The following is a 14,759-nucleotide window of genomic DNA, read 5'->3' as shown; positions in this document are numbered from 1 at the left end:
CATCTCCAACATTGGGGGATTACATTTTAACATATTTGGTGGGGACAAATAGCCAAACAATATCACCTTCCTTCTAGAACCCCCTCAAGTTTCCAGCTTACTGTTCCAAAGTTACTATTTTGTAGTTATCATCTATGCTCCCAAATAAGACAACTCTGAACACAAGGCAATCCATTTTCCCAATGAGAAGATTCAAATACAGTTTTTGAGGCCAACTGGAATAAACAAATTTTTAGGGAAGTAAATAAAATAGTCTAATATCTACTTAGGATATTTTATTTATTAAATTAGCTTTATAGACACTTAAAATTATATATTATTACTACCATGGAAAAATGGAGACTCCACAATATAACGTTAAATTTAAAAAGCAAGATGGAGAAAACTGTATGATTTGCTACCTTTTATCTAAGAAAGGGTGTTGGAACATAAGTGTTTGCTTACATTTTAAAACAAATAGGCCGACCACGGCGGCTCATGCCTATAATCTCAGCACTCTGGGAGCCCAAGGCAGGTGGATCACTTGAGGTCAGGAGTTCAAGACCAGCCTTGCCAACATGGTGAAACCCCATCTCTACTAAAAATACAAAAATTAGCCGGGTATGGTGGTGCACGCCTATAATCCCAGCTACTTTGGAGGCTAAGGCAGGAGAATCGCTTGAACCTAGGAGGCAGAGGTTGCAGTGAGCCAAGATTACGCCACTGCACTCCAGCCTGGATGACAGCGCGAGACTCCATCTCAAATAAATAAATAAATAAATAAATAACAAATAAAAGAAGAAAAAGTCACAAAAGATTTTTTTACATAGTTACCTAGAGAGGAAGGAGAGAATAAGATGCAAGAGACAAAGATAGAAGCTAGACTTTTTTGAATATACCTTATCTTGTCAATAATTTACATAACGTAAAATTAAAAATTTTAAAGTAATTCCCCAAAATCAAAAACAAAATGAAAACAAAGGTCAAATTGATAGTGTAAATTCCAAGAGAAATTAATCTAAGTAACATTAAAACATAATAAACTGACTGAACATCCTTAGTGGCATATACTCGAAGGACAAAGAAGAATTTTAAAAGATCTCAAACTGCTTTTGGTTATCTTATTTTTGGTTGTAGTGCTGGTGTTGGTATTCTGAGGCTTGTTGTATGTTGTGAGATAAAACAAACAAGTAGCTATGTGAACTTATTCTGTCACTCCCAATGCGGCTGAGGACTGGGATTCTTGGCAAGGGAGAAAGGAGATACAGTTTTAAGACAAAAGGTAAATAAGAGCCATGCAGTCCTAAATTTGAATTGGAAGTATCAACAATAATATATAATGTGTTTTTATATTTTCTAGCTCTGCCCACTCAAAGGCTTAGAAAAAAATGATCAATCAGTAGCAATGAGTATAATTAGTACCTACATTATAGTCTCTTAAAATACCATTTTGTAATAAAAGGAATCAGAGCTCCTTGGAGAAATGGTTGGTCATAGGTCCTAGCCAGGAAATGTACAAGGTAAATCTAAAACATCTTATTATGTTAGATACTAAGGAAGCACTCAAAGACAACAAGGGTTGTGTCCTAAGGACTCAGGAGCCAATTTAAAGGGGTCTCTTGCCAAAAAATAGGACAATTTGAGCATCAGTAGGGTAATGCGTACAACAGATTGACCATGTCAATATGTTAAGATTGATGAGTTCACTTCACAAGGTCACTTTTATTTTATTTGTTTATTTATTTATTTATTTTTAAAATAGAGAGGTGGCAGAGTTGGGGGGTCTCACTATGTTGCCCAGGCTGGTCTCAAACTCCTAAGCTCAAGTGATCTTCCTTCCTCAGCCTCCCAAAGTGCTAGGATTACAGGTGTGAGCCACCACACCTGGCCTCACACGGTCACTTTTAAAATTAACTAATTGGTCACATTTGGAGGATAACACTAATGAACCAACTCATTACTTTGAAAACTGGCAAATAATTTATCTGGCGTTTCCTAGATAAACTGTACCATAGAGTGGTACCACAGAGTAGATGAGAAAAGCTTCTCATTATGGAAGAGAATAAATGAAAAGGGAATGATGGAACAAAACCATTTTGCAATCCCTAATGGATTGCACTGATTTTCAACAGCCACTAACATCACAAAGAAGAGACAATCAGACATTGTATGCCTCCTAATGAGAGACCATATCACCACCCATGAGGTAATCTTACCAATTAAATTGTCCCTGAATCTGATCAAGCCTCTAAATCCAAATACCAGTTTACTGAAAGTACAATAAAACACAGTTCCTTGAAAAACAACACTATGGGAATACAATCAGCAAAATCCAGACTGTGTCCCCTCAAAAGTTCTAGAAGGATGGGTACTGTGTCTTATATTCATCAATATCTACCCAGCACCCAGTACAATGTCCAGCACATGGTAAGTATCCCATACATTTCAATGAATGTTTATTAGTTTTATAAACTCTTTGATAATTGATCAGATGTTTTCTCATAAAACTATATATATAAATAATTATATATATGAATAATTATTCATGTTGGCTCCCCTACTGGTTTTTAATATCCAGAGGATAGGAATCAATTAATTATAATACTTGGTACTGTCTTCAGACACCTGACATAGCAGAGAACACAGTGGGAATCCAGAGGAACAGAGGGAGGGAGGGTAGGAGAGATGATTGATTTCTTTAAAATTGTAACTGCAAAATATAAAGAGCAAGGTCAATCATCTGAAAAATTCAGATTGAAAAACTTTCTTGTTGTTTGTTTCCTTAATTTAGATTGGTTAACCACAGCCTAAATTCACTGAATAATTGTTCATCCATTTTCTTTGTCTTACCAAAGAAAACAGAGCCACTGTCAATAACCATTAGCGAAAGCATTTGAAAGGTCAGGCTTGAATGTGAACGTGTGGACTTTCTTTGAATCCTGGTTCAAATAAAGCAAGTATTTTTTTAAAAAAACCTACAACGTATTCGCATAAATGTAAACAACTAAATGAAAATTTGATTATATTAGGAAACTATTTTTTCAGTATAATAATAATCTTCTGTGTTATGGCAGTTATGTCGTTTTTTAAAAGAGTCTTTAATCTTTAGGGCTACACACTGAAATTTTTACTCATGAAATAATATGTCTGAGATTTGGAGATAAGATGAACATAGATGAAACAAGATTGTGTGGCCAGGCTCTGTGACTGATGCCTATAACCCCAGAGCTTTGGAAGCTGAGGTGGGAGGATCGCTTGAGGCTAGGAGTTCGAGACCAGCCTGGGTAACATAGTGAAACCTCGTCCCTACAACAAATTCAAAAATTAGCTGGGTGTGGTGGTATGGGCCTGTAGTCCCAGCTACTCTGGAGGCTCAGGTGGAAGAATTGCTTGAGCCCAGGAGTTGGAGGTTCTAATGAGCTGTGTTTGCACCACCGAACTCCAGCATGGCCAACAGAGCAAGACCCTGTCTCAAAAAAAAAAAAAAAACAGATGGTGTGTTCATTGTTGAAGCCAAGTCATGGGTACATGATGACCCACTATGCAAAAATCTCTCTACTTTGCTATATGCTTGAAATGATCCATAAATTTCAGGCACATACAAAGTGTGTTTGAAATCATTAAAAATGAAAAGAAAGGAACATCAGGTCTCTTTGGTCTGTGCTTGCTGCAGATTTCTCACAAATTAGCTATTATTTCCTCTGACACTATCATTTATTTATGGCAAAAAAGATCTCTCAATTGTGGTCCATGGATTTCTAGGGTGCTTGTAAATGGGCTTCAGAGGATCTGTGGGAATATGTGTGAATGTGCACTTTTCCTGGGAGAGGGTCCATAACTTTCATCAGATTCTCAAAGGGGCTTGTGACTCAGAAAAGATTAGAATCATGAGAAACACATTATATAAGCTTAGGAGAGAAGGGAAAGGAAAGGAGAGGTGAGAGGAGGGGAGGGGAGGGGAGGGGAGGGGAGGGGAGGGAAGGGGGACGGAAAAAACCCTATTTCTGAGTACCCTCTTTTCTGAACTTCCTCTTAGTTCACTGATAATGACCCACTACGTAAATGTGAATTGACTTGAGTGCCTACCTCAAGGACTAGATAGATAAAAAGAACTAAGAGGGTTAAATACACATTAAAATGCTGAAATTGCAAAGCAAGCCTTGAGAGAGAAAGCATTGTTATGAGCCTTGAAAAATGAATGAATTATAACTGAGTAGCAGACCAGATTCTCACTTACAGTAAATGGAAATTAAAAGGCACGGGCAGAGCTAAGTCTTACATAATGGCCCCAGCTCCTGGAAGCAGCCACAGAGGTTACAGGGGACAGGGAAGGTGGGGAGCAGAGCCCACCTCAAGCTCTCTCTCTAACACACTTCCCCTGAGGCTCCTCTCTGGACCTGCGTGGTGGTGGACCTGCCCAAATGAATCCCACCTCCTTTCCTGCAGTAGGTCTCAGAATTTTTACCTCAAAGAACCCTTTCATCTTTTTCAGTGTTTTCAGAGAGTATATACAATACCATTCTACTTCACTCCCACCGCTAACCCTGCCAAGAGCCCTCCCAAAAAAGTCAAGTGTTTATTGAGTTCTAATACATTCAACTATTTAAAAATCAACAAATATAGAGATGATTTCCAGGGTTTGTTTGTTTGTTTGTTTGTTTTGAGACAGAGTCTTGCTCTGTCACCAGGCTGGAGAGTGCAGAGGTGCCATCTCAGCTCACTGCAACCTCCGTCTCCCAGGTTCAAGTAATTGTCCTGCTTCAGCCGCACGAGTAGCAAAAGTGCTGGTATTACAGGTGTGAGCCACCACGCCCAGCCATTTCCAGGGTTTCTAATCAGCAAACCAAGGTAATACACTTATATACCTCACATTGTGTTTTACATATATTGCCTCACTTAATCCTCAAAACAGTTCTAAATCAAGGCTAAGATCTCACAAAAGCTAAGTAGGATAAGAACTCTAATCAAGTCTGTGTTCCTTACTAACATTAGTAAGTCAGTATGCTAAGACTGCCAAAAGCAAAGAACCTGGCCATTTAGTCAGAGGGACTAATCAGGGATTAATGCCCACAGTTAAGAATAGCTTAAGATCCACATTATTACTTTCTTAAATCGTTAGCGCTCCAGAATCCTGCACCCCAAACTGCCCTTTACTGACCAGACCTCCAATAGTTCTTCATCTCCTTATTCACTTCCATCCTCCTCTTTATCCAGCAGAGCCTCGGAATGCTAGCCCTTTGGAGAGCCCATCACCAAATCTGACCCATGGGTCCCCAACTCTCCAATGCCCTCAAATACTTTCTCACTGAATGAAAACACCCTATAGAAAAAAAAAAATCCACGAGGACTCATGCAGCTGTTCCAGACTTCCTCTTCTCAGTGGCCATGAGCTCCTGAATACCCATGAGCTTCCCATTCTAACTGTTCAGCAGCCTGCCAGAGGCTTAAAATTCCAAAACAGCTCTGGTTTCTCAGTGATTCTTTTGCTGAACCCCACTTGGAGTCACTCCTGTTCAGTACAGATTACTAAATAGTACACTGTGATAGAGAGATTAATAGTCCTCTAAAGAGATGCACATCCTAATCCCTAGAGTTTGTGAATATGTTGCCTTATAATGGCAAAGAGGAATTAAGGTTGCAGACGGAGGTAAGGTTGCTAATCAGCTGATCTTACAATACGGAGATCTTCCTAAATTATGAAAACCATTATATAATCTCAATGTAATAATAAGGATCCTTAACGTGAAAGACAGAGACGGAAGACTAGAGTCAGAGAAAAATCTGATGACAAAAGTAGGTTCTGAGAGATGCTATGTTTCTGGCTTTGGAGATGGAGGAAGGGAACTATGAGCCAAGGAATGCAGGCAGTCTCTAGAAGATGGCAAAGGCAAGGAAACATATTCTCTCCTAGAACTTCCAGAAAGAAACAGTCCCACCAACACTTTGATTTTAGTCCAGTGAGACCTGTATCAGATTTCCGAACTATAGAAGTGTTAGATGATAAATTTGTGTTTTTTTAAGCCACCAAATATGTAGTAATTTGTTATGGCAGAAATTGAAAACCAATACATATATTATGACTTCCTGACTACCAAGACCAGGATCAGTAAACTTCTTACTACCTATGGGAAACAACCAACCTCTCCATTATCTAAGATCTGTTGCTGTTACCTGGCAGCAGATTTAGAATAGACATGATCGCTTTTCTGTGTCCTGATTACTACCATGACCCTGTCTACCCTTGCCAAAGCAAACCATGAGCTAAGACAATTACCTACAGATTTTGAAGGAAGTAAATTTGCAGTCTGAATTGTCCCCAATTCTCTGCTCAAGTCTCTGCTTGGCAAGTCTGCCCACATCTCTCCTACTGAAGCTCCCCAGCAGATCTGGGAAAACCAGATAAAAAGAATGCCCACAGGTTCCCCAATTCTCACATATGGAAAGAATACCTAGTATGTGTGAGGAGAGGGTGGAGGGGTATGTGCAACGTAGTGAGAAGAGAAACTGCTACCTACAGTTGATATTTTTATTCAATAATATGAGCAAATATTTACTGATTGCTTACCATAAACTGACTATAACCCTCAGAAAAGTTGACCCACTCCCTACAGAGCCATTCATTCATTCGCTCAGCAAATATTTACTGAGCTCCAACATGTGCCACAGTCACTAGGCACTAGAATCCAGGTCTCCTTCAGAACTCTTGTCTTAGAGCTTTTTCAGGTTCATCATAAGACATGGGGTGTAACTCTACTCCCATCAGCCATGTTTCTCAATTATCACCCACTTACCAGGGGTTATTATTCTGAAGATTTCTGCAAAATTTTCCATTCTGAGCAGACCTGATCCACATAAATTGCCCAAATTCACATGCTTCCCCATCTACCACTTTCACCCTCCCTGAACTTTCCTTCAGTCCCCAGCACCACTTGGCTCAAGGGTTCCAACCTCACCAGTTTTCTCTTTCAACACCTCCTTCTGCTTGTTCTGAAAGTGCTTATCAGGAGAACTGTGAAGCTACCAGGTGTCCCCAGTTCCAGTCCAAAGTAGGGGCTTTCCTTAAAGCTTTCTGACTTCCTTCGTCTATTACTACCCCCTATTAAAAGCTCATTGACTCTTAAAATTTCAATAACTGGCTGAGCGTGGTGGTGATGCCTATAATCCCAGCACTTCAGGAGGCCAAGGGGCGAGGATCGCTTGAGAACAGGGATTCAAGACCAGCCTGGACAACACAGTGAGACTCTGTCTCTATAAAAATTAAAATAAATTTTAAAAAAGCTGGGCATAGTGGTTCATGTCTGTAGTTTCAACTACTAGGGAGCCTGAGGTGGAAGGATCATTTGAGCCCAGGAGGTCAAGGCTGCAGTGAGCTGAGATCATGCCACTGCACTCCAGCCTGGGCAACAAAGTGAGACCCTGTCTCAAAAATAAATAAAAATTTCATAACCACGTTCAGAGATCTCATCGAAATGACGACTAATGTAGGTCTTCATTAACTCATCCTGAATTACACCAATGGCCTCCTAGCTGGCCTCCCTTGTTGCAGTCTCTTCTCATCCTGTCTTCCCAAACACTTAGTAAGTGCTTATTCAGGGCCAGATACTGATACAGGCATCAAAGACACAACCACAGTAACGCACAGTGACTAAGGGCACATCCTTTGGAGAGACGCAGTCCTGGGTCTGGCAGGGCCACAAGCAACTCCGGCACTTAGAATTACTTAACCTCTCTATGCCGGGCCAGGTGGCTCATGCCTATAATCCCATCACTTTGGAAGGTCAAGGCAGGTGGATCACCTGAGGTCAGGAGTTTGAGACCAGCCTGGCCAACATGGTGAAACCCCGTCTCTACCAAAAATACAAAAAATTAGCCAAGGGTGGTGGCAGGCACCTGTAATCCCAGCTACTCGAGAGGCTGAGGCAGGAGAATCGCTTGAACCTGGGAGGTGGAGGGTGCAGTGAACTGAGATTGTGCCACTGCACTCCAGCCTGGGCAACAAGAGTGAAATTCCATCTCAAAAAAAAAAAAAAATTAAAAAAAAGAATTACTTAACCTCTCTATTATCTTTGCTTTCTCATTTGGAAAAGATAATAAAGTTGCATAATTCTCAGGGTTAAAGAGAGCATTAAGTGAGATAATGCATGGAAAACACTTAGCATAGTGCCTAGCACAAGGCAAGCACTCAATAAAAGTTAACAGTGACAGTAAATGGAGCTGTCAGGTGAGCAGCAGAGATGAATATGTATATTCCACAAGTAAGGGTTCGTGGAAGATAGCACTTGGTAGGTGTTGTGAGCAGAGGGAGTGAGTGACGAATATAATGATATGGAGCCAGACCTTGAAGGTTAAAATGGAATATTCTAGGTGGAGAGGAGGGGAAAGATTTTCCAGCTTCAATGCCTGAGCAAAGACACAACACAGAGGGAAGAGACATGTGTAATGAAGTAATGGCCATCTGTCACTCTGTGCCAATCCTGACTAGACCTTGAGCTCCTTAAGGGGAGGCATCTGGCTTTGGATACGGGAGAGCTGCTCATTCACATATGCAATTGAGCAGCAATTTTATACCAGGCACTGTGCTAGGTGACAAGATTTTCTGCTTGTCCCCTGCCCTCAAGAAGCTTCTAACTGAGATCATAATAAACAAGAAACTGGCCGGGCGAGGTGGCTCAAGCCTGTAATCCCAGCACTTTGGGAGGCCGAGACGGGCGGATCATGAGGTCAGGAGATCGAGACCAGCCTGGCTAACACGGTGAAACCCCGTCTCTACTAAAAAAATACAAAAAACTAGCTGGGCGAGGTGGCGGGCGCCTGTAGTCCCAGCTACTCGGGAGGCTGAGACAGGAGAATGGCGTAGACCGGGGAGGCGGAGCTTGCAGTGAGCTGAGATCCGGCCACTGCACTCCAGCCTGGGCGACAGAGCGAGACTCCGTCTCAAATAAATAAATAAATAAATAAATAAACAAACAAACAAACAAGAAACCAAAAGAAGAACAGTTCAGTTGTTATAACAAGTCATATGTTATAAGAAAATAAAACAGGATCATCTTAAAGAGAGTGACTGGGATGAAGGTTCAGAGAAAGCCACTCTGAGGAAGTGATACTCCAGTTGAATCATGAGAGGACCTGGGTAAAACAGCATCCTGGGCAGAGGGAATGACAGGAACAAAGGTCCTGAAGTATGCAAGATTCACTGTATTGAAGAAACAGAAAGCCAGGGGAGGTGCAAGAAAGAGAGTGGAGGAGAGGCAGTCCTGGGAGGGTGGACTAGAGCCTGATTGTATTCAGGCTTGGTAGGCCATGATAAAGAGTTTGGATTTTATTCTAAAATGCACCAGGAAGCCACTGAAGGGTTTCAAGATAAGACGTGACATGATCTGATTTGCGTTTTTAAAAGCTCCCTGCGGCTGCCATGTGGAGAGTAGTCTTATAGAAGGGCAAGAAAGAAAGCAGAGGGAACTGTTAGAAGGCTAGGGCAGTAGCTCACATCTTCGAAAACAGCACAGCCTTATGATATTTACAGGTGATGTCTGGAACCTCTCTATTTACATCAAGTTACACAATCTGCTCACTTTACAAGGCCCATCTCCACACAGCCTAATTGGCACACAGAAGGTTTAACTGGTCATTGCCAATCAGTTGACTGTCTCTCCCGCGAGTCATCCCCATCTCCCTTCCTCCTTCTACCCTCATTCTCTTTTCCTCCCTATCTCTCAAGTTCCCATTTGTCTATATTACGTGACTCCAGCCTTCATGAGGTCCTACTGTTCCCATTGTATTCCTTTTCTTCTCCTCACCCTACCACCCATGAAAGTTTCACAAACTAGATATAAAGGAGATATTTTCTATCCTACTCCAGATCTATCCTACTCACAGAACACTAACAGAAACCTAAGGATCATGATGTCCTCAATAATACAACCTGTTAACATTGGGCATGTTAAGGACACTGTATCCTCACATCCGTTCCAACCTATTCTCCCCACTGCAGCCAAAGAAATCTTTCAATAGGAAAATCTGGGCAGGACGCGGTGGCTCACACCTGTAATCCCAGCACTTTGGGAGGCCGAGGCGGGTGGATCACGAGGTCAGGAGATCAAGACCATCCTGGCTAACACGGTGAAACCCCGTCTCTACTAAAAATATGAAAAATTAGCTGGGCGTGGTGGTGGGCACCTGTAGTCCCTACTACTTAGGAGGCTGAGGCAGGAGAATAGCGTGAACCTGGGAGACAGAGCTTGCAGTGAGTGGAGATCACGCCACTGCACTCCAGCCTGGGTGACAGAGCAAGACTGTCTCAAAAAAAAAAAAAAAAAAAAGAAAGGAAAAAAAAAGAAAATCTTTTCATGATCTCATTTGCTCTCTCCTGCCCTCTTTCTCTCTCCTGGTTAGGAAAGACCCCCTCTCTTCCCTTTCCCCTCTACTTAAACCCCTTCAGTGGCTTCCCCTTGTTCCTCAGATAAATGTCAACTTCCTCAGCATGGGCTCCAAATGGCCCTGTGTGTTATTACCCCAGAACACACCTCACATACCATTTCCCTCATTGCTCCTTGTTGCTCCACCACACTGGCCTTATCTAAGGTCTCTAACCAGGTGTGTCCCCCTCTGCCACAGGTCTTTTGTGTAGCTGTTCTCTTTGCCTCTCAGGCCCTGTGATCCCCCTCTTCCCTCAGTTAACATTTATTCATCCTTTAGCTCTTTGCCCAGATTTTCTTCCTTAGCAAATCTCTGAGACCATGGCTGGAACCACTGTTATACACGCTTATGGTACTATCTTTCTTCAAAGCATTTATCACAGTTTATAACATTTATTTGTGTGATATTTGATTAAAAATAGTACCTCTCCCCTCCCCCACTAGATGATGCGCTCCAGGAGGGCAAGAACATTACCTATTTTTTCTTACCATTGTATCCCAAAGATTGAATACATTTAATAGGCTTTAAGGGGGTTAGATATGGATTTTCCAAAATCTTAGATATTCTTTCCTGACAGAGCAAGGAAAGAAGAATGTATCTTCTATTAATAGTAACAAACTATTAACCAGGAAGAAGAGGAGAGAGTCAGTGTCTGATACTCATTCTGTTGCAAACTCAGGATATTTCCCCTGCCTCCTCTGGGAAAACATCCCTGAGGTCAACATGGCACTTGTTTCCAAGATGTGTCATCCTTCCTGAGATGGCCCATTACCGTCTTCAGAGCCCTCCACTTCAGACTTGCCTCCTCTTCCAGCCCTCTTTCCAAAGCAGAAACCAAACCATCTGATTGCACAGGAAACAGGGAGTGAGAATTCAATGGGCTGCCACTCATTAACTGAGTGTCACATAATAAACATTACTCCACAAAGCCCTTTCACAAACAGCACTTCGTCTCATCCTCAAAACAACCCTGTGAAGCAAGCAAAGCAGACATAACTATTCCCATTTTAATAGTTGGGGAAACTGAGGTTCAAAGAGGCAAGTGACTTACTCAAGGTCACAAAGTCTGTGTGAGGCAGAGGTAGGATTTCAACCTACAGACTCTAACACTTAGTCCAATGCTTTTCCTTACGTTAGCCGCCCCAACAGTTCTAATACCAGTTACTTAACCTTGGTTTTCTCATTCCCTTAAATAAGCACCTGTTCCTGACCCCTCCACACATCCTCAGCCCAGTTTGCAGTCCCTACCCAGAAGTTTTCAAGTGTCTGTGCAATGGGGCAGGGGGAGTCACAAACCGGGTCACTCTATCGGGGATTAGTCCCAGTCTCCACAGTCTTTTCCGGCTTTTCCTCTGAACCACTGGGGAACCAAAAACCCCCAGAAATAAAAACACAAAGAGAAGACGTGCCCCACCAGAGCAAGGTCCCTGGCTACCCTTTCTGCCCACGTTAGGGCAGGACAACGCGAGGCCAGACGCCGGCCCCTTCCAACGGAAAGACGCTAGGAGAACAAGAGGTCGCAGCCCGCCGGCTGTCAGGGCTCCTGGGCGGGCGGCGCAATGCATGCGGCAGAGATGGGCCAGCTCCCAGGTTCGGCCCAAGGTCACTCTCTTGCAGCCCCGGCCCGGTCCCCAACCGCCCGGAGCGCCCCCTGGTGTCCCGGGCTGGCCTCCCCTCGCCCTCAGGGAGCGGCCTGGGAAGCCTGGGCTCGGGGGCAGAAGGAAGGAGGGTGGGTAGAGGATGAGGAGGCTGCGCCCCGGGGAGGAGCGGGAGGCGCGGGAGGCGGGGCCCTACCTGATAGCTGAGGACGCCGTCCGGCTCGTTACTCCCGGCGGCCGGCATGGCGGAACCGAACTAGGTCTCACCCGCGGGCTCCAGGCCGAGCGTCAGCAGCCTGCGCCCTCTCGTCAGGTCTGAGCAGATCACTCGAACGGCGACCCCTACCCCGGAGCCAACGGTCAACCATCAACCGCCGCCGCCTCCATAGCCACCGGCCCGCGAGGCATCCGCCGCAACCAATCAGCGAGCGGCCTGCGCAGCCAATCAGGGCGCGGAGCACGAGAGGACGCTGTCCGGCGGTACCCTGGGCTACCGCGGGGAGGGGGAGGAGCCGGGGAGCCAACCGCTCCAGGGCCCGGTTGCCTTGGAAACCGCCTCCCTCCCTTCAGAGGCCTCTGGGCGTGAAGGTCCTTCCAACTGCTTGCTAGAAAATCTCTGCTTCTATTTGCAGCTGCACCTGACCCTTGAAAACTGCGAAAGTGTCGGTTTTGCCCATTCTGATTTCATTCCTTGGGAGATGATGTTTAAATTCCGGGGAAACATCCTTCGCGATTGCAGGAGGAAGTAATTGCGGATGACGGGAGAGGACCTTCTAAAATTAATTGTTTCTCCTTGAGCTAATGGCCAGATTAAAGAGCATTAAAGTGAAGAAGGCAGGCAGTGTCAGGCCCCCTCACAGACTCACTATGACTTAGGTCTTCTTCTTGATTCTCAAGTCAGAAGCAAAAAACACAGGGTTGAGCTGAGAATGACTGTTGAAGCAATTCCACAAAAAGGCTTCCAACTTTTCCAGGAAATGATCTAAGGCAAATTATTATTTAACAACAGAACTACTGACCTAACGCAACGTTAGAATATAATGAATAATGCATTCAATTTGGTTTGGATTTATTAGAAAAGAGAGGCTGGCTAAACTCAAAGCAACCCTCTCGCCTCAAGAAAAAGAAAGGTACCTTTTGGGGTTTTTGGGTTTGTTTGTTTGTTTGTTTGTTTGTTTTTTGAGACAAAGTTTCACTCTTGTTGACCAGGCTGGTGGTGTGCAATGGCATGTTCTTGGCTCACTGCAACTTCCGCCTCTCCAGTTCAAGCGATTCTTCTGCCTCAGCCTCCTGAGTAACTGGGATTACAGGTGCCTGCCACCACGCCTGGGTGATTTTTATGTATTTTTAGTAGAGATGGGGTTTCACCATGTTGGCCAGGCTGGTCTGGAACTCCTGACCTCAGGTGATCCACCCGCCCCAGCCTCCCAAAGTGCTGTGATTACAGGGGTGAGCCACCGTGCCTGGCCATGGGGACTTTTGTTTTATATGCTCTACAATACCAGACTTCAGGTAGGTCCAAATTTGGGGTCGGGGAAGAATTGTTGCAAATAATTATCAGCCCCAAAAGAAGCTACAGTTGGGGAACATAGTCTGATACATGTTAAAAGTTTCCACCACTGCTTACCATCCTTTGTGTTGGTCCTGAAATTGGAAACAAGGTTGGGCTTCAGTTTCCCTGAAGCAGAATTGTTTTTCTGATGTCCTGTATAAGCCTCATGTCTCATCTCTGAGTTTTAGTGTTCATTGCCACACACTTCATCCATCTCTTTACTATTCCTGTCATCTTGAATCTGGAATTCACATCCTACCCTCATCCCCATTTTTGTCCATCAAAATGTTAACCATCCTTCAAAGTTAATCTCAAAAGCCACCTCTTCCAAGAAGCCTTTCTTTATTCTACTGTCCCTGATACCCCAAACAGGTGTCATCTCACCCTCCCCAGAATTCTCAAAGCACTTTTCTTATAGTAGATGCCGTGCTGTGGTTATTTAAGTACTTTATATGTTGACTTTAGCTTACTAGAATATTATAAGTTCTTTGAAAGCAATGATTATTTTTCTTATGCCCTTCTGTATACTCAACAGAGCCTCAAGGAATCCCAGGCACATAGAAAGTGCTTAGTAAATACGAATGCTTTTAATTCAATCTAATAAAAAATGTATTGAACACCTACTAATGAACAGGCAGGCCCAAGTAACACTGTAGAGGCAGAGAAATCTAAGATATATATCTCCAAGGGAGCTTAACAGGCTAATCAGGGAAACAGGATATATGTTAATGAGTAATATTATATAAACCACGAAGATTACAAAAATTCAGAAGAGAAAATGATCTTCAGGAAGGTTTCACAGAGGACACGGATTTGAGCTAAGTCTGAAAACATGGGTAAGATTTAGCTGATCTAACGTAAGAAGAGCAAGCATCTCAAGTCTTTGACAAAGACTTAAGAATAATAGGCCGGGCGCGGTGGCTCAAGCCTGTAATCCCAGCACTTTGGGAGGCCGAGACGGGCGGATCACGAGGTCAGGAGATCGAGACCATCCCAACATGGGCTAACACAGTGAAACCCCGTCTCTACTAAAAAATACAAAAAACTAGCCGGGCGAGGTGGCGGGCGCCTGTAGTCCCAGCTACTCGGGAGGCTGAGGCAGGAGAATGGCGCAAACCCGGGAGGCGGAGCTTGCAGTGAGCTGAGATCCGGCCACTGCACTCCAGCCTGGGCAACAGCGCGAGACTCCCTCTCAAAAAAAAAAAAAAAAAAAA

General features: G+C 43.7%; 1 protein-coding gene across 1 annotated transcript in view; it reads right to left on the bottom strand.

Moving 5' to 3' along the window:
* The window catches only part of SLC4A8 (solute carrier family 4 member 8), a 90,211-nt gene extending 77,757 nt beyond the window's left edge, over positions 1-12,454 (bottom strand). The window contains exon 1 of the mRNA XM_025401567.1: positions 12,190-12,454. Within this exon, the coding sequence (XP_025257352.1) occupies positions 12,190-12,237 (48 nt within the window). The 5' untranslated portion in view covers positions 12,238-12,454. The remainder of the gene's footprint in view (positions 1-12,189) is intronic.
* Between the last annotated feature and the right edge of the window lie 2,305 nt (positions 12,455-14,759).

This window comes from Theropithecus gelada, chromosome 11, assembly GCF_003255815.1.
Source record: "Theropithecus gelada isolate Dixy chromosome 11, Tgel_1.0, whole genome shotgun sequence".
In the NCBI taxonomy this organism is placed as follows: Eukaryota; Metazoa; Chordata; class Mammalia; order Primates; family Cercopithecidae; genus Theropithecus; species Theropithecus gelada.
Note: the sequence above shows the minus strand (reverse complement) of the source record. Positions and strands in the feature narration are given on the sequence as shown.